At 33.2% G+C, this 27928-nt stretch overlaps 1 protein-coding gene across 1 annotated transcript; it reads right to left on the bottom strand.

Moving 5' to 3' along the window:
* Positions 1-27184, bottom strand: LOC127873408 (low-density lipoprotein receptor-related protein 2-like). The gene is made up of 28 exons (XM_052417256.1): positions 26893-27184; positions 25016-25120; positions 24407-24602; positions 23661-23754; positions 22268-22434; positions 21654-21906; positions 21034-21187; positions 20435-20545; positions 19963-20090; positions 17093-17126; positions 15391-15540; positions 14707-14854; positions 14276-14407; positions 13346-13472; positions 12830-12989; positions 12054-12185; positions 10262-10492; positions 9383-9563; positions 8651-8778; positions 7900-8071; positions 7082-7194; positions 6373-6507; positions 5664-5855; positions 5294-5473; positions 4566-4976; positions 3547-3685; positions 2251-2397; positions 1-1989 (listed from the first exon to the last, which is right to left on the bottom strand). Exons 2-28 carry the CDS (start codon positions 25092-25094, stop codon positions 1821-1823), a joined length of 4263 nt encoding a protein of 1420 aa, XP_052273216.1. The 5' UTR covers positions 25095-25120; positions 26893-27184; the 3' UTR covers positions 1-1820.
* Between the last annotated feature and the right edge of the window lie 744 nt (positions 27185-27928).

Genomic DNA, 27928 nt, shown 5'->3' on the forward strand with positions numbered 1-27928 from the left:
AAGGTAAATGTTACTGAACAAATAAATACTGAGTCAACTGAATAATTTGTTATTGAAAAAGGGTTATTGTATTCCAACGTCACACATACATACTTTATATCAAGACATCGATTGCTTATTTTGTTGGTGGAAGTCAAGGACTTGAATTTGTATTTAATAATAAAACATTTATACTCGGCTTAATTAATTTAGAACAAATTGAGCGTTTGTTATTCATACATACTTAACTCTCCGACAACGATAAAGCCAACGCCATTAGTTGTAAATATATAACAAAATGGTTTCAATGTTAACAGACAATAACGCTGTAATTTAAATTGAACAAAAGTATATTTAACCCACTTTATGTATGTTTTTTACGATACATTTTTCTTATTCTAATAAACTTTTCATGTTCTTTTTCTTTGGAATCTACATGCATAATAATGTTTTAAGTGAATATTGATGTTGTGTAGTTGATTAAATCGACTTTTTGAAGATCAATAAAAAGTGTTTGAGTACTTGTCCCTCCGGTATCGTTGGAGGGGAATCCATGAATTTATTATTTCATCATAATTTGTGATTTTGTAACATGGTTATGTATAGTAATGTATAGTTATGCTATAAAATGTTTAGTTTGACACATTTCTGCATATTTCAGGATAAAGGTTAAACAAAAACTTCAAGTACTTAACTTAGTGAAGTCATTCGTAGAATTAACACTTATTGATCTCAATTATATATTGATAAACCGTCATGGTTGGTTGGTATCGTATTTCTGCAACAATTTGAGCACATACGTTGTACATTATTAATTCGAGTTATCAATAACTTATACAATAACACGCATATATGTTTGTTATGTACAAATAGAACACATGCACAAAAACAACACCAACTAAAGCTTTAGTTTTCTTAATAATAAACACTGCATTATTTAACATAAATCATTCAATCAAAAGCATAATATAGTATGTAAAGTGCATAACGTCGTGAGCTAGTTTTATCACAGAAATGAGTTTTGCGTGCGCTAGCAAACATATAGTAGCATTTGTAAATATCAATCTATAATTAATAAGAACATGCAATCGAAGCATAATCCACTCGTTTCCGAAACATTTTTGTCATTTTTGAAAACATTTGTGCTTCTAATGAAAGCATTTTTTACGAATAAAATGAAATACAATATGGCACCCATATATGAAAGCTAAGAAATGATCGTACAAGGAATGATTACAACCTTTACTCGACAAGCATGATTATATGCCACTGATTGGCTTATAAGATTCTAACTGCTATACAAACGTGACATTTAATCATATTGTATAAATAATATTTTGTAATAATAACAATGACAATTTAAAATGTATTGCGATAATCTCACGGTCTTGCAAATGAGTAGAATATAGCAAACATTTGCAAAACAAACAGGGTTTTAATTGACGGTTTTTTATTGATTCTATTAATGAAGTTTGTTCATAGATTTCATCCAAATAAATGTATTTAACGATGGGAAAAATGTAGTATTGGAAATGTTTATTTGCTGTTATCGGTTTTTAAATCTTGAAAAAATAGCAACATAATTAATAGGTATTTAATGCACATACAAAGTAATAAAAACCTCACACAATTGCAACAATATCGGACGTATATTAATACACTTAACGTATGTCATGGCACATAATAAATTAATTATGTCAAATATACTGAAGAAGACAATAATAAAGATTAAAAGCATTTCAAGAATGCAAAACCCCAGTAGCATCATTATCTTTTAAGTCAACCATAGCTCAAATCAAATAAGTAAAACATAATAAAACAATTGTTGTGTGGCACCAGGCCTATGTGAGAGTGTTATTGTCGTAAGCAATATGCGAGCTTGAATAGAAAGGTTCTCCATTCTGTGGTTGCTGACGTATGTCGTCGCCTGGTTGAGCGGTGGCGCCGTATAGAGGGTTCACAAACCCGTCCTCGTCCTGCATCACCGGAACTGTTGGCAGAGGATCGAACCTGGAATTGACCAGGTGGGGGAGAATGATTTGATAATGCAAAACATGTATGTGATATTGTTACCATAAAATAAATAATGAGTAATTGATAAGTTATTGATAAAACCAAAATATCCTTTCAAAGGGAATGCCTTTGGATACATGGCAATGATGATTATAAACACGATATTCAAAATCTGTCCAACATTTATTTTATATGTTCACATTTTGCTACAGCGAAAAAATCTATCCGTAACAATATGGAAAGGAGTTGTCTACTAACGTAACATGATCCATGTGAGAAGGGTCAATGCCATGGTCATTCATTCTTGCGAATCCTGTGGTCATGTAGCCAGGGTTTTCAATCGAAATGTTCTCATCTTCTCTATGGAACGATGCATTCGAATACGGGACCTCCGTTAACCTTCGTCTGAAGTTAAACATTTTACTTTATAATTTCCAGTGTACTAGGGCCATGGCGTTTTATTTTATTTTAAGAGCATAATGTGTCGATTAATGAACACTGATTGTAAATCGTTATTAATTGAAAAGTTAAACATCGAAGGAAAACTGTTTAGCTAACATAATATCCACTACACGATATTGAATTTCATTTACACTTCATGCAACGCGCTAAACAGTTTGAGCAATACAGCATCTGTCTGATTGAGCGGATGAACAGTATCCAGTTGATAAACGATTTGGATTAAAAGTTGATCATTAATAAGTTTCGACTTTATTCAACGTAACTTAGTTGTTTTATAAATATATCTATACGCTGTAAATCAAATGGATTTTAATACACAAAATGAATATCCGAAACCGAACTCAATATAATACAACCCGTTTAATATCTGAATAAGTGGTAAAATCCATTATATGTCGACCCGGGCTCTTCGTCTATTAACATTTGATGAAAGCGTGAATACGGGACATTGATGTATTCATTTCCTTGTACAAAAGAAAAGATTTACACGAGCAATACACTTGAAGACTTTTCTAACTTAACACATTTCAAAAATATGAATTTCTCAGTTATGAGTTAAGATTATGATTCAAAATTTTACATGTTCTCATGTGACTACATTCTAAATAATCTGACGTGAAAATAATCCATCCTTGACAAATGGACGCTTTAAGACGTGGGTTATGTATGGTTGTAACTTTTTGCACCTGGAAATGGTGAAACGCGATATTATCCATAAAATCAAATGCATAATTTCAGGTGGGTTCTTAAACCATGAAAACAGTAAATTAATTCTCAAAAATGTATGGTTCATATGAATATTTAGGAGCGCAATATCGCAATTTCGCATTTTGCAAAATGATGAAACCATACATACCCAACGTGCAAAAGCGTCCGATCGTCACTGATGAATGATTTTATCGTTAGCTAGCAACGAATGTTGACAAATGATTACATGTAAAAAATATATACAAAATCTTAACTCATAGCGGAGATATTCAAGTTTGAGAAGTGTTGCTTTTCACAAGTCCCCAAGTGTATATATCAGGATTGATGGCAATATAATGAACTTAATGTTTCAATACAACGCGCGTTTGATTATGAGCTAATTACCTCTTGATGAATACAAACATAGCCACTGCGCCAGCTATAACGACGACCAACGCAATCGCAATTCCCAATCCCATTCCAATCTTTGTCCCCGAAGATCCTCCGGCTGAGGCAACCTGGGAACCTGTGACACCTAGAATCTCTGCGAAAAAAAAATAAATTACAGTGATATTATGGGCATCTAACAGTTTTTAGGTGTCTATCGCAACCGTTGTTTATTTTTTTGTGTTTTTACTTCATATACACTTATATTTGTTAATGCAGCATCAACATACTAAAACAATATCCCGGAAAGAGACAAAAATAATGCATTTGAATATCAACCGTACTTTCGTTTGACAACTGATCATGCATGTACGATGTGATACTAAATTTGGTTTTAGTGCAGATTCGTTCATACGACACAAAGACACAATTTTGTTTTACGGATCATTTCGGCTTACAGGACTCACCAGTCACGTGAAATATCGAATACAAAATATTTTTTTTATAAACAACTGGTAGCAAGATGAGTTGCAGATAATTGGTCAGTAACCACATTTTAACTAACTCTTTTGACCTGTTAATTTTTTCAGCTCAATTCAACAGTGAACAATGCCCATAATATCACTTTAAGAACTTAAATCGCAATTCCTGAATATTTCATTTATTGTGTCTAATGAACAGCGAAAAAACTTAACTAAAATGGAACTAGGCTTATTGCATATGACACATATTTCCGAAGAGTCATTTATGTTTATTCACATCAACACGCACTCTTACTATGCGCTTTTGACGTCTACGTTTACCAAGACAAGATTCAGAGGCCATGCATGTTACCATTGATGCAGTCTTTCTCTTTTCGTACGAAATGACGCCACCAAAAGCATATTCAAAGGAAATCCCGACTTTGAATAAACATTTTTTTGTTTAAACGAAGCCGTTTCCAATATATGTTTGACAGTGATTTAAATATTAAACTGAATATTAATTAAGCTGAAAGCAATGTCAATTTGAAGATTTTGATGTGAATTTGAGTCTACCTTGGCACGGATTAGCCGGGTCCCACTTGGCGTCATTGTCACACGTGATCGTTGTGTTTACTTGCGTGTATCCAGGTTGACAACTGAAACTGCACATGTGGCCAGCCTTTGGATTGACGCAGCTTGTGTTGATGTAACCGTTCGGAATGGCGTTTGCGCTGGTCATGCAGAATGTTGTTATCGTTGTTGTCGTTTTTGTTGCTGTCGTCAGTGTTGTCGTTTTTGTTATAGTCGTCGGTGTTGTCGTTTTTGTTGTTGTCGTCAGTGTTGTCGTTGGTGTTGACGTCGCTGTTGTGGTTGGTGTTGTCTTTGTTGCTGTCGTTAGTGTTGTTGTTTTTGTTGTTGTCGTTAGTGTTGTCATAGGTGTGGCTGTTGGTGTTGTCATTGGTGTTGTCGTTGGTGTTGTCGTTGCTTTACAACGATATTGTAAGTTGTTTTAATAACATTTATTATAAGTTTTATATTAATTATAATAATAATAATAATAAATATATAATAATAATAATAATAATAATAATAATAATAATAATTATTATTATTATTATTATTATTATTATTATTATTGGATTAGTATAATCATTTTATTATAATTATTAAAATTATTATAATTGTATAATTATAATAAAAATAATTATTATTATTATTATTTTAAAATACGTGTACAACATGCACTGATGCGCAACTTAAAAAATCCAATTTATATATACAATATGAAAATAGCTATTTACCTTTGCAGGAATCATTGGGAATCCATAATAAAGAATTACTGCACATCACATTATCGACACTCTTCACGTAACCGGTGTCGCACGTAAAATTACAAGTGGAGCCGACAGTAGGAAGAAAGCAGTTATTCAATCTGCCATTGCTCAAAGAGGCATTGCTGTTGCAGACATCAGCCGGCTTTTCTGAAGAAATTGTTATCAATAATGATAATGATATAATGTTAAAACATTCCTATTCAGTTCACAAAAATACGTGTATATCGCAAGACCTGCATTTAATCAGTTTATATATGTGCATAGGTACCCAAAATATTTAACATACTTAGATAAAACATATTAGAATAATCACAAGAAGTAGCATTATGCCACTTACTTATACAAAGTATTTCCGTCTGCATGTCCCAACCATCGTTCAAACACTTTACTACCAACACTGAGGCATTCTTGACGATGTAGCCATCAGGACATTGGAAGGCACAAACATCGTTCAGACGTTTGTCGCACATTGAACTGATAGTTACCCGTGTAGAATCCGACTGTACTATCAGCGAGTTACATTTATATACTGAATAAAAAAGAACATGCATTGTTTTTGGGTCGCGTCTATAAGTATAAACCAGCATATTAATTTGTATTTTAGTGTACCAATGTTCATGTAACATTTTGTTAATGTTATATACACTTATTAATAAAATGCCACATCGGCTCAGCCAGCTGCACAAGAAAGTGAGTATGTATTTTATTTGAGACATGTGGAATGTTTAAACTATATTATCTTTATCAACGCATGCTTGTTTTTGACTGTCAATATAGATACTGTTGTAATAAAGTACTTGGTACATTTTAAAACACTACACAACGATTATACTTAACACAATATGATAGAATGCGGTTGCAAGTTTGTTTCGACCATCTAGACAGATAAGCGGGACTTACTGGAATAATCATGTAACACGTTCAAATATCTTTATATGTGTTTAACAGGATGATCCAAAAGTAGACATTGCTCTAAATCCTATAGCGCACTCTTCATACAATTATAATTTACAAACAAAACATAGGTTGGAATAGTCTATTTTTACCATTGCTACACGTGCGCCCATCCTCCTGCAGATTTTCTCCCGTGTTGCATTTGCACGTCCTCTCCGTACTACCCTTGGGAAGGCACACTGCACTGCAGTCACCGCGACCATTATTAGATTGACAGGCTTTGTTTGCTACAATATGAAATAACGTTAGATACTGAAATTTAATTGAAACTACATCAATATTGTTAAGAGATAAATTTAACGTACATCCGCCAGTCTCTTGTTAAAGGCAAGTGGCACATTTCCTTTACAATACAGGAACCACATACGACACAGTATATCAATCGTAAACGAGTTCTTTACGCTTTAAACGGTTCTATTGTGTTAAATTCCCGGCATAGTTTGTAGCATATGCTTTACATTAACTCTTTCGAATGATACATTAATATGTTTTGAATAGTCCATGTCATAAGAAAAGCGCTCGTAACATGTAATATTTATGTACAGCAAATACATATCCGTGAACTTACTAAAAGTCGACTTAGTTTCAAAAAGAAATGAACACATTGCGTAGCGTTTGTTTTTGAATATAATAAATATCTTTCATATTCGGAAATGTCGATTCGCTTTTTATTGTTGAACACTGATCTTTCAGGTTTAAATATTGTTTCAGTTTTTGACAAACTAAACGAAAATAACTTATGTGTTGAATATTTGAAGTGATTATTTTGTTACTACGATACATTAAAACTTGACAAATTACCTGGTTGTTTGTTTGCAGAGTTCTTTGTGTAAATCACGAGGTCGGCTAGTCTACCCAGATTCTTCCCGTATGACTGTAATGTTTTGCCTGTCATGTTGTAGGCCACAACAGAACTGCAAGATACATATCCTCGAATCAATGTAACAACCTTGAAGTCGATTGCAATACATCCCAATAGAGCTATAATTTTAATATATTCCGCGTGTAGGCATTTTAATCGGGAGGTTCTTATATATGTACAAAATTACTATTGTTTATGTAGATTAAATCTAGGCTGAAATTGATGAGCGGTAACATTTAATATAATATCTGCGCGTTTGAAATTCGTGTTATTTAAACTACAGCGTATTTGTTTGATATTATAAAATACAATGCATCTGCATCTTTCTTTCCGGGTAGTTTAAATAATACTCCCTATCCATCTTAAAGAGTAATGCCCACCTCTGCCTTCGTTGAACAGTACTTATACCCCCACACTGTCTATGATATATATATATATAGCATATAAAATATGTGTGTATTTAGTTTGCATGTGAATTGATGTTATATCTTAAAAGAGCGAAGAAGAACGTTCTAGTAACATAGGTGCTAATTTATATCCAAAAGCAGTGATTATGAAATATGCTCTTACATCACAACTCAATTACATTTTGCCTGCGTATGTGCACAAGAACATATAGTTTATAGGATTATAACGCATTGTACAATATCAAATTATACAATTAATATGTATGTCATAACAACACTGTTTGCAAAATTGCTACGTTATGAGTTAAAAAGGGACGAAATCAATATGCAAACTTAATTAGGATACTTACTCCTTTTCATAGTCAGTGTAGAAAATTATGTCGCCTTCGACCACGAGGTCGCGAATGATGACAGTTGCGGATTCCGTCTCATTAATGATCGTGCTGCAGTTTGTGCCATTTAAGTTTAAGTTGCATCGCCGAATTGTATTCTCATACACGTCAGTCCAGTAAAGAAAATTGTCTGAAAAATGTCAATAAGCTTTTTCGAATGGTTTCTATTTAAGATTTCATAAAAGACATTTACCTCTGTACTTTGCACGGACAGTCACAACTCCTTTTGTACATAAATGTGTATGTAATTTTTTGTTAATAATATTGAACCGACCATTACTAAAACTAATAAGTCGTATGTATTGTAACGCAAAGGGTACAATACAAAACGTTTAATGTCTGCGCGATTGAATGAACCTATATTATTACATCCGTACAGGAACACAAATGTAAATTGTGTACTGACAATGTGCCTCATTAAAAATCATCATCCAAACTATATTCAAATGTTCAATGAAAAATTAACTCGCTGGATGTTTTTCTTAATGTGTATTGCAAATCGAAACTATTGTTTTAGAACAAAACTTTGATTAGCCCGCCGTATCAATAAATTGTTACGTGTCTTGGTGAGCAACACAAATGTAAATTTTCATTCAAATGTGTATGGCATATTGATATAAAACATTTAAAATTGGTCTAACTTTGATTTTTATAAATAAACACACACCAGGAAATGCTTTATACAAGCGTCAAAACAGCACAACCTTACTTATGTAATCTATAGCAAGCCCGTCGGGTGTGTCCACATCTGTTATAAACTTCCGAACGTAAGATCCATCCATGTTAGCCTCTGCCATGTAAGAGTTGGGATAGGCACTCACCGAGTAGTACATTTTTCTGAAGGCAAATACACAATGAATATAAGTTTTCTTTTTTATACACGCGCGGTAGGCATGTGTTTAATTAAAAACATCATATGCACTAGGTTACACAAATTTTCATTTTTGATAGTACACAATGTCGCAGAAACCGAAACGACTTGTCATTTTATACAATCCTTTACTTTTCGAGTTCAGGACTTTGGTAAATAAACTCCCAATACTCACATATTTCCTTGGCGAGTTCAATAAAATATTCATAAAATGAAAAACGAGTATCACACTGTTACCCTTTAAAACAATCTTTACAACTGACGAAATGTGTTATTTTGTGAAATAATTTAACGCACTTCTTTAAGTATGCGTGAATTATTGAAATGAGGAGTGTTTACTGTTCATAAAGATATTAAGTATATATACCAATGTATGATTGAAGCTAATAATCCTTATTGATCATCTGTATTCATAAATGAATAGAGATCTGAAATCAACACTTAAAAATCCAGACTTGCACTTGTTTGTCAACGGATTGTTCAAGAAATGATCCGTTATAAGATACAATGCGTGTTTAAAAATAAATATACATGTTTTGGATACATTAAAACTTTAAAATTATCCCTTACCCTAAACCAGGATGCACCGCAATTGATCCGATTGCATCTTGAGAAAAATCATCCACAAGGTTGATCGTTTCGCCCGATGGAGTTATTACCCCCACATGCTGGTCTAATGAAGATGACATTGATGTGTAATAAATATTGCCCGTTGTTTCGTCTTTTGCAAATCGTCTCACAACGCTGTTTCCTAACGAGTAAACAAGCAAAGAGAACTAACATGAACATAATGAAGCGTCAAAAATAACTAAAACCAAATGCATTAAAAAGTTATTAGTATTGCAGTTGAATAAGCGCTACCACTGTACCATTCGTTCATTTCGGGCTATGAAAGAATTCATGTTAGTCATTTTATCGATTTAATCCCCGACTCGGTTCCTTGATCGTTATGTTCATTATTCCAATGTGTTTATAAGCAATTTACTTTGTAGCACAGGGTTCCGTGTGTGCCACACGCTCAACCGATGTATTAAGTGATTGTGTTACGAATACAGGTTATAATTTGTAACAGTTTTTTGCAAGTCACGTGGTGTACCTGCATATCAATTTGGTCACGCCTCGTCGTTTAACCCTTTCTTCGAATCGTCGCCTAAGTTCGGTTTAAAAAGTCACTAACCTTATAGTGTGTAAATCTCCCTTCCGGACAGAGTGCTTGTAAAGAGAGATACTATCATAACGTTCACGTAAAGATTATCGATGTGTTTCGTGAACAATGATTTTATGATTAATAAATAAAAAAGCTCTTCAAATAACTCTTAAAAGAATACATACAAAACTCTTAAAAACTGTTAAAAGCTTACAAGCTGTACGTGTATCTGTGTTTTGTGGCACACATTGGACGCTGCGGGTTACGTTTGGGTACTTCAGTCGTTGAAATACTAAATTTACCTGTTTTTCCGACTACTTTGACACCGGTTCCATTCAAGAAAGCGCTGTATACAATTGGATTGTCGCGCTCAGACCATATGATTCGTTTGGTTTCAATATCGTAGAGGAGCCCAAATACATAGGACACATCCTTCAAAGGAACAACAGCCTGCTCATTCGTCCTAAGGTCAATCTGCATGATATTCGTATTTGTCGTATCGTAGACGATTGCAAAGTCCACCGGGGAAATTGCTGAAAATTAATCAGTAGTGTTAAACGTGTTTATATTGATTATTTTAAACTCAATAGTTTCTACAGTGTTATTGAGGTGTTGATCTTTTAATAAACAACGATATCTCGAAGTTATTAAACCATAATTTCATTCGCCCAATTTGTGTATTGTTCGCGCACCTTAACTAAGAGCTTTCTTTACTGAAACATAACAATACGTTGACACATATTTCTGATCTTATAAAAACTGACAAACCATTCCGACAACGATGAAGTGGCTCGAAGACAGTAAATGTACTGAATATAGGTATATGAGTGATACTTTTGATTGTGATTTTGACTATGAGGACTACCAATAACGAGAATAGTTATTACGGGGCTCTTATTTATGGATCAACCCAACAATGTTCATTTTCAAACAATAAATCATAAAGCATGATATAAATAAAAAAAAAAAAATTCAAGTACAAGGGACAGAAGAGGATGCCATTATTGCTCCTCTCCTTTGCGGAAAAGTACGTATAGCAATTGTAATAATAGGGAAATTAAAACACATAAGAATCGAGAGGAAGTAAATGATGAGGTTCTGAAGCAAAGCTATCTTTCAGGTAGTGTGATTGTAATGGTACAGTTGCGAACTGCATTCAAATATAAAAATGTTTTCAATAAGGTAGATAGTTATCGCCTCTGAGTAATGTGAGAATTCATTGATGAGTTTTGTAATATTTTATTGTATGCACAGATTGTATATTTTACTTGTGGAGGAGGCTGACGATTCACGTAAAACGTTCCTGTAATAATCATATAATATTTATTAGTGTATTTTGCAAGCCGAATCGAGTTTTAAATGGCTTCTATTGACATCATGTAAGCACTGGCAATGTTATAAAATAAACCATTAAATTTCGTTTAACGTTTGGTAAGAACTATTCCGTTCCAAGTCTCTGATAAAAAGTAATATATTAATATGTATTCCTTTAACCCAATGTAAATCAAGGGGCGATCTTTTTGCACTGGTTGGCGGACACCATTAAAGTGGTGATCACTTGATAGGATAGAGTTATTCAAATATGTTTCGGTAAAAAGTATTAATTTTCTTCTAGACCAGTTTAACGGATGTATACTTTTTAACATAGACTTATTCACAGCTCGTAACTTGCATCAAAATTATATGTGTCATTAAATCCGTATAATGTGGTCCATGGGTTCCATTTGAGTACACAACATGGCATGGTAATCCAAACATTAAACGGCCAGTTGAGCTAACAACCGTATGTGACTTAGTTGTTAACCCTATTTTTCATATGGGTTAATTGTAAACACAACTATCTGTTCGAATTATTTGAAAATATATGATTATGTCATTTCTTTCAAAAAGAATTATATTTGTGGCTGAGGTTAACATATTGTTACCTTTTTCGGTCGTTCAACTGGGCACATTACACTATTTAGCGTATATCTAGGTACTGTATATGCATACTGGATATAATTATTTTCAGGTGGCTAACCTGCTTGTAAAATAGAATTGCTATCACATACGGCGGAAAATTAGACTATACTTTATCTATGGAATATAGCTTACTCTTCAAAATGCAGTTTGTATTAATAGGGGTGTAACCAGCAGAGCATTCACATTTTTTCTCGAACGTGTTTTCATCCGTGTGGTAGGAAATGCATATCTGTTCACATCCTCCATTAAGATAAGCACATTTATCTGCAAAAATGAAAATTATTAAAATTGATACTAATGTCTGTCATTTTGTTGACGTCGTTCGTTTTGTTACTATATGGCCCATCCATGAAATTAATGCACACTAAGAGAACTGAAGCAACGAGAGACTGTCACGAAATTTAACAATTATATGACTTAGGAGATGGACTCAAACACTTAAAACCAAGCGCTATTTATAAAATTGGAATGTTCGCTGGGGGATAAAAATTTAAACTCAACTTAAATTAAGTATTTCAAATAAAATAATTTGTTATTTAGGACAGTCTGCTAAAAAGTTCAATGTTGTTAATTTCTGTGTATTTGAACTATTTATTCCTGATCCAATGAAAAGGTTTACAAACACGAATCATGGTAAACACACAATACTGCTCTATTTATATTTCTTTCAAACCAATATTCTGGCAAGTGTACCGGTATCAATGCTCATTGATCACTTAAAGACCATTATTTAGTGGCCTAAATATCTGTTCCTGAGCCTACCAAATGTTTGGCAAAGTAAACATATTTTTAAACCCAAAATTCAGTTCCATTTATGTTTATATTAGACAAATAGTCAGGCAAATGCTCCAGTATCATTAGTCATTGCGCGATGAGTGAACATAATTGATCTCAGCGGTTTTTCTCACCCGTTTCCATATTTTGAACGCTTGCGTCCAGCATCTTCATCGCCACTGCACGCAAATTAAAGTAGCCCAAAGTTGAAACTGTTGGTGTCAGTTTAGAAACTGACTTGTAGTAGGTCCTCGACGAGTTAACAGGGTTTGGGTACATCCACTTGATATATCCCTACATATTATGTAAATTCATTAAAGTGTTCAGGTAAAAATACTTTTCTTGGTAGAACATTTTCTTCTTTTTACCCAAGATTTATAGTTTGTACAAAACAACGTGCATATATATAGGAATATATCTTTAACATGATTTGCTTTCTTATGCAATTGACAAAACGTTTCAAAATTAGCACATGTTAATTATTAACCTTTAGAACTTCATATGCGAAGTTCCCTTTATAACCAATGTAGTATATATCTAGTTTTATTTACTGGTCAAAGTTAACGATGGGATTGCCTTGGAAAATTGCATAGCTTTGATCAAGTTCCTCACTCATGGTTTTCTCCATGTGCGTTAGTGTAAGCACTGACCTTGTAAACTGCTAGTAAGGACGTAGTCCGATCAATATTGTTATTAATTGTAGTTCTATTTTCATTGCCGTAAATCGTCATCTTGTACAGGTAAGTTCTTGTAGAGTCCGTCGACACCCAGTAAAACCTATAATGCGTAAGAATTATCTTAAGAAGAAACGTATTAAACCCCCGTTTTATAATCCATTTAATTCTCAAAATAAATATTGCCTAGACTAACCCTTTTATTGCCATGACCGATGTTCACAAATGGTCCAAATGACAACGTCCACACTACGATATTTAAGATTTATTCTCAGTATATAATCAGGAGAGAATGTTATTTCCCTTTATTATGAAAACTGAATACCAATTAAAACATGCAATGATCAAAACTGCGAGGATCGCCTTGGAAAATCAAATCCAAGAATTGGGGATTAAAACCGATCCGATGGCTATCCGTCATTAACACAAGCCAGGTATTGATCACAAACCAAACTCGCGTCAAAAATGCACACAGAAAACGAAAACATTAGTGCCAAAACGTGACGCATTAATTGAATACTACGGATAAAATTCTTGTGTTCGAGAGTCGTAAGTATCTGAAATCTATTAACAACGATTAGGGAATATGTTTTTAAGTTATAAATATTCATCGAATCTATAAACAAAAACATATATAAATATTATCTGTTTTGGTTAGCGATGTAGCTTCAGAAGATATTTAAACATCCTAGCTGTAAAAAAAGTTCGTTTACATGTTTGATCTACGTAACATGAACAGCTTTATTGCATACAACCTCTGAAGACTGAAATATGACAACATTATAGATATAACTGGGAAAAGTTCTACTGGATCCACACAGCAAATGCCTTAATTATATGCAATTAAAATTGCAATTCTGTTAGATTTCGTCATTTGCAACATATATAACAAAGTTATTTACTTACATATGTTCGTCATAGTCAACGACTAATTCAGAAATCGTTGTATTCGAATTTTCTTCTGAAAACACTGTCGTCATATTTGTGCCGTCCATAAGAACTGATTTAATAGTTCCATCAGTGGTAAAGCCTAGGCGCCTATACAGATATAAGAATCAATATACTAGATCAAATAGATGTTCTATATAAGTTCTTGGAAGCTGTTCACTATTTTATTTATATTTATGTATATGTGTTTTATTTAGCAAAATATTTTGGAAGAGCATTACGTTGGCTAACGACAATAAAGTCTAATTATTTTGTATTACTTTAAATATAACATTTACGGTTCTGGCACCTATCAATGCGATCATGGAAAATGTCGTAATAATGCAAGATACTTTACATGTTGTGAACGGCAACTCAATATAATTTTAGACCAGTTTGTGTGTTGGTACCTCACGTGTGGCATCACGACTAGGTTTGTAATATTTCCCGCATTCGCCAACACGCGTCTCGTCGCACTGTCTCCGACATTGATGACGTATATGGTTCCATCGGACTGAGACCAGTATAAACTGTTGTCTGTCCAATCGTATGCTAGTCCTATAGTACACATATTGGCTATTAAATTTAGTTGTGTTTAATAAATTGGAACTGTGATGGAAATAAATTGAACAATGATGTCAAGAAACATGTCTTTATTATCATTTGATATTATGTGTAAAATGAACAGTCTTTTTAATTAATAGATAAATTAATTGCATTTTCATATCGCTATACAAATGCTTACACGACTAATTGTATGCGGTGTGAAGATACTATTAATGCCTACTATATAATTATTGAATTTTTGATCTAAAGTTTTATTCCAACGTGCTTGATTTTGGTATGTACTCTTTACGTTTCTAATAGTTTTTTATTAACGATTAATTTGTTTGGTTTACTGTTATACTGTTCTATAAATTGCGAGATGACTTGATAAGATCGTGGCAAAGTGGAAGTAGACTCTACTCGAAACTAGAAGACTCTTAACTACGTACACCTAATGATCATATATTAAAACGGTAGTTTAATACTCTAATTGACGCAGTATATGTCTGATTATGTTATGATGTTTTGACATGGTTTATTGCTTCTACCTGTTATGCTGCCACTTGCTGTAGTCAATAGATCTAGGGCAATGTCTTCCTTCGGAAGGTCAACCGGACGTCTGAAGATATGTCCAATGCTGTCAGCTATGTACAGTACCCGTTTCTTCATGTTTACGTCCATGTAAGCTATTGTCGATCCTGCAAATAATAGTTTTGAAAGGTTTAGATTTTAATACGTTTGCACAATAATCTTATGTTTACAATCTAGAGAGTAAGCCGTATAGAAACGTTATTGTTTTCAACATTAAAAATTCAGAAACAATTGTTAAACTTGGGCGTAATTTTTAAGAAAATCAATATGATTTGCCTTCACACTTATGCTTATTTAATAATTTGAGATGACATTGTATATCAGTATACTACAATTATAAAATCGAATATCATATTCAGATAATTGTTATAGCATTTACACTATCTAATACAGACCAATAATGAGTTTCAAATTGTTTGGCAAAACTTAAAGATAGACTAAAGTATATTGCATGTCTTAATTAAGTGAACGAACCCACTATGAACTTTGGCTTGTAATGATATAAACTATCTTTTGCAGAAACAGCGAGTATTTCTAGTATTGTTTCGTTGTTTATTCAGAAGCACTGAATGATAATTAAGTCCCCCCAAAATAAAATAATAATACATAATTATAAATATGTGAAACTTTAACTTTTTTATGTACAGATGTTTGGAAAACTAGTCTTTAGAACCAAATTAAATTTGGAGTATGTGTTTCGAATACTCACTGTTTTTTGTCTCTTTGTTTAAATCGCAGTTTTAGAAAAGAAATAAGTAATGACATTACTTATTTATAACATAATCATTACTTTGTCATTGTCATGTAAAATATTTTCAAATAAAATGATACTATACTTTATTTTATTAAGAAAAGTTACTTTCTTGGTTGCCTATTTACTTGTAAATTGTGTATGTATTACTAAAATAATTCGACATTATGTTCTAATATTGTTGTCACTCTTAAACTTCATCTAGTATTCGCCCCTATTTGACACGCTTTTGCGTCATTATATTTATAACTTACCCATAATTAGATAGATAGATTTATTTCAACATAAAATGCATAGATTTACATGGCAGCATGTTATATACACACAATAAGTAATAAATAAGTATAATTCGTATAACAATATTCATCATAAATATTGCTGTTATATGAATAGATGTTCGTTCGTGTAAGACTTTCGCAGCGTTAATCTTTGATTTAAAATGTAATAAATTGTATAATGACTGTAAATAAATTTGTTTAACAGTGTTATGTCTACAATTTCTGAAACATCTTTATTGGTTACGATATTATGTAGTTTGGTTTCACCTTCATAAATTAAAAAATATAATTTTGAATGGGTAAATTTCGTGCCATAATAACGCTATAAATAAATGTAAACATGCATATTTTTCAACTCATATGGTAGTTACGAATACGGGAAAATTACTATGTATAAACTTTTGCTAAATGTCCACTTGTATCGGCAGAAAATAAAACACTTGTTTAAAATGTGTCGCTCCTTTAACGCCGTAATCTGCAATCACTGTGCGTAGGGTTGTAAGGGCCGATACAATGCTAATAGCGTAGAAAGACGGTTAACAAGATAAAGAACACTTTACCTGCCAATTATGAGGCTATACGATTTTAAACGTTTAGTTCCTGAAAAATCTGAGTAACAAAAATACTTACGGCTTGCATTAGGTGGCAAGATATTGTTTGGAAACTGAAAAATACATTATGAATCATATTTCTAGTAAGTAATCATAAAGGATTCTAAGTGTTTCATTCAAATACACCGCACATATAAATAAGTGCATAATGATGAATATGTTTGATATGAGATTGAGTAAGATTTGATTTTCGGGCTTAGTGTTACTTATTGCGTGAATAACCAAATGTTTCGGGTTCCGATGAGTATGAATAAAACCACGAATATCGGATCGACATACCGTTGGCTATTTACCCGATAACAAACACTTAGCAATGATTGTTTTAAGTAAACCATTAGACTAATGTATTTTTTTACACTATAAAATGTTCATTTATCGCAAAAAGCATAGAGCCATGCGTTTCCTTGACGTAAACAAAAAACGTCCGCTTTATTCATAGACATAAAGAGTATGATTGCAGTCTATGCAGTGAAGCTATATGCTAACGCATGCAAATACATGCCAAACTAACCCCTGTTGACATTTTGTGCATACTTAATTTTACCAACTGCACACCTAATGTTGATTTCATTTATACGAAATTAACGTTTAACATGTGTATTAATCATTTATTAATCATTTGTGTCAACAATTATTAACTTCTTTGAAAAGAATGTTCTGCCAATGTTGCAGAATAATATACAGTTAGAGCGGCGTCGGGCTTCTCCGAATAGGGTTTAAGTCCGGATACTTTCAGCCAATCATAAATAAGTTTACATGTCAACTCCCTTAAGTCATTATCTATGCATGAGCAGAAAGCGCGATGTTTCTTTTCCGGTTTTGCAAAATTTCAAGGCGCGGACATTTTGAAAGGCTAGAAAAACCATCACTTGTTCTGAAGGTAAGAATTTTCTTTAACGTTTTTACTGGGTATGCTAAGCAACATTGATAACATTATTTTCGAATAATATTTTTTTAAATTAAACCATTGACAGCGTACACGTGAATTATGTTATGTATAGAGGTTACAGTCATAATTGACAAGTATAAATGTGACGTGACACGATTTGTATGGGTATTATGTAGGTATCCGAAAGAGCCGACATAAAATTCAAAAGTCGGATCTTCCGAATACCTGTTTTTTCGAATGAAACTTAATACAAATGTATGTACAAACTTGTACTCACATTAGCAATTGATATTCTATTGACCATTGGTCAATATAAATGGTTTTGAAATAAGAAAATCTTGTCAATTTATACCTTTCTAAGAAAATAAAACACTACACAAAAGTCAAATATTTAGATATTTCTATCAGCCTGGAGTGTTTCCTGACCCTGTTGCTATGTACTTGGTAAGTTGTTAAGACTCTGTATTTTACTTCTAGGATGAGTCGTCCACTAAAGTAGGACAAGACTGCAGTTGGAGCAGTAAAAAGTAAATCTATGTGCTACTTTAAGGCATCTAGGCTCTACAATGTACCAAGGTCAACGATGTTTGACAAGGTTAAGGGTTATTCCAGCATCGAATGCACTATGGGGCCACATACAGTTCTCACAGCTGCTAAGGAAAATAGGATAGTCGAGTGTCAGACACAAATGTCACGTATCGGTTATGGACGGACTTAATATGAACTGATACGGACTGTTTGCAAAATTGTAAAGAAAGATGGACGATCAACACCCGTCAAGATGGATTAAGTGTGAAAATTGTCAAATACGTTGGCATTATATGTGTGCCAACAGGCCGGAATATGAGTTGTTGGATGAGAAAGAAAGAGCAAAGATAGTGTTTGTTTGTGTGATGTGTGAAAGACATGATTGAAGTATCAGATGCAATTATAAGAAATAGTGATGCTTTTTAAGTATTATCACGTGATCAGGGCCCTCTCTTGCCGCCAGGGGAAGCCACCCACATTCCTCATGAGGGGGAATTTCGCGTCGTTTTGGGCCAAAAGGGGAATTTTAGAAGATCTTTTAACCAACCATTCATCACCTAAAATTGCTGTATTTTAATGTGATTTACATAAATATACATTTAATCAAAGGTTAGTAGCATGATACAGGCTGGCAACATAGGTATAAAAGCATAAAAAAAAAAATAATTTGGAGGGGGAATTTTTAGCTGAAAAAGGGGGAAAAAGTATACTTTTTTATGGGGGAAGCCACCGATATTCGGCGGTAAAAAGTGCCAAAGAGGGCCCTGATGATTGACTGATTACTAGTATTTGAATGATGTACATGTACTGCAGTTGCGTTCGTGTTCCTGTTGATATCAAATATGTTTGACATGTTTTTTGAGTGTTTTTACTTAAACAATGGTGTAAAAAGCGTAGGTCATTTGACAAAAAAGCGTTACGTGACTGAAATGAAAAGTTTTAACATGAAATAATATCATAAAAGATTAAGCTAGTATACAATATTTTCATACTAGTTAATTTTGTCAGTAAAACTATATTTTATTTTTGTATAATGGACAATCTCAAGAAAGAAGTGAATACAATTTGATAACGCTATGTTTAACTAAAGATTTGTCTGTGTTTTGAATCGTTTTTTTTTAAAAACCTCATATGTATCCGAAAGACCCGATGGTGTCCGAATTTACCCGACGATAGTTACTTGATGGTTCCTGGCATACTTGACATTTTCATAAGAGTAACGCTGTGCAATATAGACGAAATGGATGATAAACACCTGCTTTAGGTAACCTGCTCATAATCGTTCGGCACATTCGGATATTAAAAAAACAATCGAAAATAGTCTTTAAAGTATCCGGAGACTGCCGACATCGCTCTACTTTTATTCTTTTTCTTTAGGAAACATGTCGCGGGTTTTGGTACAGCGACACTTGAAATTCGTAGTTACGATTTACCTATAAAAGAATTTAGTAATAATCTTGAAATCTTCATACCGAGCTGCTATTTAAATAGAAGATGGGAACACAGTCATAGCTTGTGTCCGCAGCCACTCGAATGTCGGTAAGGCATATGGAGGTGTCGTCGGTAAGTATCATGGCTCTGTGAGAAACTTTGCTATTCTCTAGAAATTAGCAACAGCTACTATATGGAAATGCTATTCAATTATGTAAATACGACATGCTCTTTAAAATGCAAACACGTGTAACAAAATTCACATGGCATCCTACTTAAGATACATCATTTTAAAGAGGATTTTGCAGGGACAAGTTCGTGTACCGCTAGATCCCTCAAGTTAAGAGTTACATAAAAAGCTAGTGGGTGGTAACATGAATTGTTCATCTAAATATTATTAATGTAGTTAATTAGTCTTTTATCAAGTTAACTATAAACATTTAATCAAAGAGAGATAGATACAAGATAAAAAAAACATTTCAACATTTTAATTACTTTTTAATGAAAACTTACCGTCACACGAGTTGGTCGATTTATTGAAAACGAAGCCTTCCGCGCATGCGCACTCTCCTCCTGTTGATGTTGTTATGCACATATGTGTGCAGTTTAAATCGAGGCACGGATCTAAAAAAAATAATAAAAAAGTTGTCCCATGCATGTACGGCTTAAATAATTGTTTTGACATTAGGGGATTTATGTCCGCAAAATATATGTTTAAATAAAAAATATATTACTGTGTGAATGTTGAAGAATTAGCTATCGTTCTTGTATTGTAGATTTTGTCTCGAAACTTTATATAAGAACAAGAAGTTTCTATTTAATATCTCTATCTGTCAAAATAATTGCTTAAATTAAAATCTGGAATGTACGGACGAACAGACGGTAAGGAGGTCAGAATTTGCCTTACCTATAAGTTTCGAGGCTATCGAATGAAAAGATCGCTGACGTAGATATTGAAACTTTTTGAATAATAAAGCAAAATTTCCGAATGCGGACTCATTTTTAACATGGACCCTCGTTAAAATGATCTTTGTTTATGATTTTAACACATACACACATTATCACATAAATACCATAATTATGTAGTTTAAATGAAATTCAAATAACTTTACCATCTGCTCTCCAGGGTTGACTTTCTAGGAAATAAGTCGCTATGTTGTACGTTATATATGTTCTTAAATATATGCTCGAAGCGGCTTTTTCGCGATTGGTAGTGTTAAAAAACATAATTCGGTTGTTGTAAACATCCGTGACGGCTAGAACATCCTGAAAAGAGGAAACAATCCCGACAAGAAATGTCATGATTGATCATGCAATGTCCTATAATCTTCTTTTATGAATTTTGACGAAAAATACTCATGGTGGATATTCGTGTTGTTGTTTCATACGTACGTGCGACAAATTAGGTTGTATAATATTTTTAGTTTCTCTTGCTTTTGATCTGAGTCTGTTTCAGTTATGCAAAAACGAAACAAGAACCAGTTAAACAAAGGTGATGTTTTCAATGTAATGAATGGAGCAGTGGATGATGTTTCAATGTTCAGAACAGTCAGTTTGCAACTAATCGTTCCACAGATTTTAACATGTATAATATCCAACGTTAGCTGTTTAATTTTGTTCAAGCTTATTTGAGATTATTGTATAATTAAGAAGTTATTGCGATGAACTTCCCGGATCAAAAAGAACGCACAAAAAAAACAAAAACAGAATACCTCAGTGACAGAATACTTACCCTGAAAATTGCGAGATCAAACAACGTTGACAATGTTATCCGTTTTAATGTCACCCTGTCTGTACCGTCGTATTTCGAAGATTCGATGTTTTCTGTAACAGTATCTATCCAATAAATTCGTTTGTTCGCAATGTCCGTTTCCATGGATATTGGTGAAATGAGACCATCTGTGATAAGGGTCTTTCTGCCTCGCCCTGCCATGTCCGACCGTTCTATCTTTGGATGCAGGCCATTGTCCGTCCAGAAGAGGAAACTGTAATGCATTTAATTTAATAAACATTTTACAAGACCGTGTATATAAATAACATGCATCACTCGTGCATGACAAAAGCAATGCATAAATAGCACCAGTATTGTATAAGGCATTTACTAAATAGAAATGTTCCCAATTAGACAATTACGAGATCTCACTCAACATAGTTACTTACTCTCCTTTTTTAGTATTTATATGAAGAAAAGAAGCCGACAACGACCAATTCAGCGTTGAAATATATTTTAAATATATTTTAGTACCCGGGGCACATTTAAATATACTTAAGAGTACTCGTGGTACATTTAAGTAGTATCCGAGCCGAAAGTGACCAATCGAGCGTCATTAACCAGTCGTTTCGTACCCATCAAGAGGATCCAACGTTATGCCGTCAGGATAGTAGAGGTTCGTATCGGCAATGATTTTATAGATGTCATTGTTCATTTTTTCAATTGCCCCAGGGGCGGCAGCAATCCAACGATAGGTGGAGTCGGTCCAATATATTGTGTGAGACAACCAATCAACGGCGATCTGTGGATTTTGAAAAGCGTCTCCACATTAAATGTTAAAACCCATCGACTTAATATATACTCTCATGCAAGCAGGACAACTCACTATTACGGAAACGTTCATAGAATTCACGTTCCTTTGTAAAACCTTTGAAGTCATGGTTTACAGTATGAGAAATTTACTTGCCAAAAACAGTATTGTTTCATTAACGCATTTTCATCGCTAGGTGTATCAATGTATCAAATAGCTGTATACAAGCGTCCAATAAGAGCGTCAGTTACATGTCATATAAAAGAGACAATCATAAAATAGTTTTACAACAATTTTCAAATATAGTAAGTATATATGCTATGAGATGCATACTAAATGAAAAATGGAAAACAAACGGGGAAGTTAGCTCCCCATGAATTTTGTGCTTGTATTTTACATATGAAACGTATAAATGCATATAAACTAATACAATTCATTCTCTAACTCTTTCATGTTATGACACTTCATATTTATTTTAAAAGAACACATATCAAAACATGTTTAGATCAATTTTGTGTTTTGTGAAATCAGATGACAGCTCGACGTTTCAAGCTCATCAAACCGCTCACTGGCATAACAAAAACACGTTTCCATGTAAATGTGTCTGGTAATTGTTACACACCTTCAACACGGGCTTGACTTTCCGCCCTGAGATTTTATGATAACAGTGCCATTTTATGCTAGCACTTACGTTCGCATTACAATTAATTCTTATTAAGTGTATACATCTTACTGAACATAACAATCATATTGAGTAAAGTAGTATTTAACAAAATTCTTGCATGTTTATAACACTTTAAAGACTAACTCCTTTCATCGGACAAAAACTAAATGTTAAATTGGAAGAACAAATCATCAATATGTTTTGCTCTAACTTAAACTTCCACTTTTATAACATTTTTAATAGATACTTAATTTGAAGTGTATTAATCGTAGCTATGTTTGTTCACACTCTGTTCATTCACACTATGTAGTAAATGCCATTTGCATCATTAAATCGTATCGCAATATGTATTGTTCACTATCAAACTTACGTGTTAATATAGATTACTTATTCATCATATAAATACGCGAGCACAATTATTATACAAGGTATGTACACAATAATAAATGTTCGTTACGAATACTTTATGGTTTGTTAAGAATAAATATATGTTCCTATGTAAAAATTCATAACTTAAGAACTTCTAGGTACGCCAAACGGTGTTATATAATACCTGAACAGTCCCGGATGAAATACCAAGGTGAAATGGTTTTGCACTTGTTATATGATCCATACTTGCTGTGTAATTTTCAACGGCTAGAAGCGACCTGCAAATTTAAATATTGTATTGTGAATTGATGTTTAAATGCAAAAACGATCGCATATAAACCTGCCTTAAGAAACTTACTCTGGTATCATGCGCTGTTATGAAAATTTTAGCGCATACACATTAGCCTGTCTTCTTTTGAACATATAATGCAGGCCATATACATTCCATATAATGAATTGCAAAGGGAAAATAAAACTGCAACTTATATTGCCATAACATAGCGACCCTCCACATTGATGAGCGTTGAAACTCTAAGTTTGTTTTGAGTAAATACTACATGAAGTGCACAGACAGTGAACCGTTTAATATTTCAGTTCAGCATTAACAATATGATTACTGAGAGTAGTATTCAGTTCTGAGAAGCAAACATAACCAAAATAGGACATGCTGCCTTGTTACGTCATTTGTATTACAATTTCATTCCCCGTAGAATTAAAAGAAACAACAACGGGACTTGAACAAAAAGCTTATTTCAAACGATACTCTAGAAACAGTACGTGTTTATTGAATGCAAGTGAGATAACGTCAACGTTTCGAATATTTGAAAACATGCAGTGTAGAATACATCCCCAACTCATTTATTGCAATTTAGTGACAAGATAGTATACGTTCTTATACGCTTAGATCCTTGCGTAGTAAAGAATTACAACCTGTAATGCCTCTCGTAGATGTAAACGATATTCTTCCTATAATCCACATCGAGGCTGTAGAACTGTAGGAATGGATCATTAAACGGTACTAAATCCACCGTTTTCGGCACTTCATCGTACGCGGGCATCGTGGGTAAGTGCCAGAGTGCTGCGCTGGTTCCCCAGGTGTTTCGTGCAGTAAAGATGAGGCCCTTCTCTGGAATGAAACCAATGAAGATGTAAACATGGCTTGATGCTATAGCGTTTATAAGATTGTCGAGTTCGAGAATTCCAATATGACATAACTTTTTTAGTCGTAATGATTGGTAGTATCTACTAAAAGGAAGGGTATCTTATTACCAGTAATTAAAGGTAAACACTAAATTTAATGAATGACTATCGGCATGTTATATGAACTTTTACGCTGTTAACGATTGTGTTCCCAGAAATTACAACACAGTTTGTGTGGTAATATACTAGCGAGAAAGTAAATAAAATGTCCTTGTAATCAGCACATACAAACTGTTACCATTCACAGCAACTAACTGAATAGATACTGGGTTAATTATGCCTAAACGAGTCAATGTATTATGTGACAGAAAGTAGCTTATGAAAAAAACACAGGATTACCTTCAGTTCCATTCATGGTTTGGGAATGCGCATTCGCAGAAAGCATGGCAACCGTACACAGCACCACAATCAATCCCATGTTTGAGTCAATCACTAACTGCACACCTGTCAAATCAAACCCAATGTAAACGTAATGAAACATCAGCTGAACTTTCTTAAGAAAAAACTAATCGTTACGTACCACACTTTATTTATGTCAATAAAGGTATTTCCGAACTATGGAAATTTACAAGAAAAACACACTAGACATGAAACACAAATTCACAATAAACACACGCAAATTAACGGTTTTCCAATTAATGTATTTGTTCAAGAATTGTTCACAAAACATTAAATATTAATGTGTATAAAAATATCCCTATAGCATTTAAAATCAATTATTAATTTGTTATTGCTTAAAGGGGCCTTTTTACAGATTTTGGCATGTATTGAAGTTTAAATCATTAGTCATTAAATGCTTTATATTGATAAATGTAAACATTGGATTTAAAAGGTCCATTAGAAAACAAGAACAAAATTACAGAAAAAAGCAACCATTGACCCCTAAAGTAAAAGTCAAACGCTTAGACCACTCGACCATCCATGATCATACAATAAATGTTGTATTTTATACTTTATATAAGCAATCATCTTAGTGTCACAAAACATGACGACAGCAACAGAATCCAAAAATTCAATCGTAGCGCGTTGCAACGATTTATAATTTTTAGTTTTTAATTCGTCAAAATATTTGTATAATGGATATTTTAGAGCATGGTTAATGTTCAGTATTACTGTTTCCTCACAAATATCATAACTACAACAAAAACTTGCGAATCTTAAACATTCGTTTTAATTGTGTCAATTTACCAAAAACGTGAAAAGGCCCCTTTAATGAGTGGATGCAAGCCAGAAAACATTAAAGTAACTTTCTGTGGCAAAAATAAATGAAAATAAAATGAAACTAAACCCAACATCAACTTCACCTTGTCCTTGAAGTAAGCACGCACATATGCATACCAAAGTAGTTTCTGCGTTACTTTGTCTCACTAGAGATGCATTTGAAAATACCAACTTACTGTAGGTGCCCGTATGTACATCCCTAATGCTATTCATGATTGAATTGCCAAAGCTCAACAATGAATTTAATATCATAAAAAGAAAGTGATCACGCGTTGCAAAATATATAGTTAATACGTATTAGAAACCAAATACATTGAGTATATGAGATTAAAAAACGCATAAACAAGCGACAATATAAAATGCAGAATTTGTGCAAACACATCACCTCAATTTGAGTGTAATACAATTACAAACAAGTTTGTGTGTCAGTAAAAACCTTATTCATGTCGATTGTATGTAAATCTCAACAAGCCTGTGCAGATTTGATCATACAACTGACGTGTTGGGTTGTCCACCAAAAAGCAGCTATAGTGTCGGTGTTATTGTCAAATTAGTTGTGAATTGTATTGAAGTATATAATATTTGATTTGGGGAACCAGTAAATGATTTTTTCATTTATCTAATATTCCCTATGCATATTAATGTGTTAATTTAAGATCGAGAAAACAAATTGTATCCGTAAAATCGTAAACACTCGCTATTAATGTAAAATTAAAAGAATATCGCGCTATTGGTGCAAAAAGGTGCCATGCGACATTGAAATAAGAAGGCACATGATACCTTTTTTGCACCATTTGCGCGATATAAATTAAACTACGTTTAAATTTAGTGAAGTACATTTATAAACTATTTTATACCGTTTCCTTACCTTGTTTGCATTTAAGTAAAAATTCCCCAAATCAAGAAAGATTTGCAAAATTGTACGACAACTTAATGTGGTAGAATACGAATGAGTATTTCCTAAAAAGACGTAAGTGTCCATAAACATCAATTACCTCTTTAACCTGAAGTAATTCCTCGTGTTCAGTTAGTTAATGTTCAAAATAATAATCTTCCAATCGTTCATGTGTATTACAACATAATTTCCTTTTTTACGTTTCACAGTTGCATTATAATATCGCGCTTTATATTGCATTGAACCAAACATGTACTCGTCGCTTTTGTAAACCAGGTATTTTGCAAAAACTATAACATGTCTTCACTTTGATACCTTTCAAAACAAAAATGATTTGTCGTTGTCACGTTTCCATCTTTTGACAGAACAGAACAGATTATTTGCGACTTAAGCATATACAGTTTATCGTCAAATAACAACATTTATAAATACATTTAATCATTTAACACTACCACTTTTCACACCATCAAGCGCTACAAAACTATACCATCATACATGCAAGATACCGTCGATGTTAATGTCCATATTCATATCGGCTTTAAATATGAGTACTGAATACTGTCAAAGGTGCATTGATTCAGAAATACCCGTTATTTGAAATCAATACGCTATTGTCCGCCAGAGAGACGAGCTAGTTGAATATAGGCCATTGAAAAAAATGTATAACCTATTGGCTATAAAGTATTTATTGCACGTTTCTATACATTTAGGAAGATTTGAATTTTACATTGTTCATCGTGCCTTTGAAGAATAAGGAAGTGTGAATACACATTACTAATGTACATTGATAGTGTAGTCATGAATAAGGCCAAAACGACCTATGTGTGACATGTTAGTAAACATGAAACAAACAGGAAGAAACAATATCAGCATGCTTTAAAGAACATATATGCCCTGTATGTTAATGTTAAAATGTTTAAGTTATGAAGGTTATAGTTTATACAACAATTATTTTTTTTTCATTGTTATATATCTAAGGAAAAGTAATGCAGAACTAAGAATACATTAGTTGATGTTTGACATGTGTGCATATAGAATACTTGACAAGAAAAATGACTTTCTGACTAAATACACTTCAATTTATGTCGGATTTATGAATAGACATTAAACATTCACATAAAAATTGTACTCATCTT

This window comes from Dreissena polymorpha, chromosome 3 (assembly GCF_020536995.1).
Source record: "Dreissena polymorpha isolate Duluth1 chromosome 3, UMN_Dpol_1.0, whole genome shotgun sequence".
Lineage (NCBI taxonomy): Eukaryota > Metazoa > Mollusca > Bivalvia > Myida > Dreissenidae > Dreissena > Dreissena polymorpha.

Excerpts from the sequence above, each read along its gene's own strand:
- LOC127873408 (XM_052417256.1), bottom strand. The coding sequence starts at position 25,094 with ATGGGATTGATTGTGGTGCTGTGTACGGTTGCCATGCTTTCTGCGAAT. Across the intron at positions 22,435-23,660 it reads TTTCATCCGGGACTGTTCAG|ATCGCCGTTGATTGGTTGTC; the intron begins GTATTATATAAC and ends CAAAATCCACAG. Across the intron at positions 9,564-10,261 it reads CAAAGTAGTCGGAAAAACAG|GAAACAGCGTTGTGAGACGA; the intron begins GTAAATTTAGTA and ends TTTACTCGTTAG.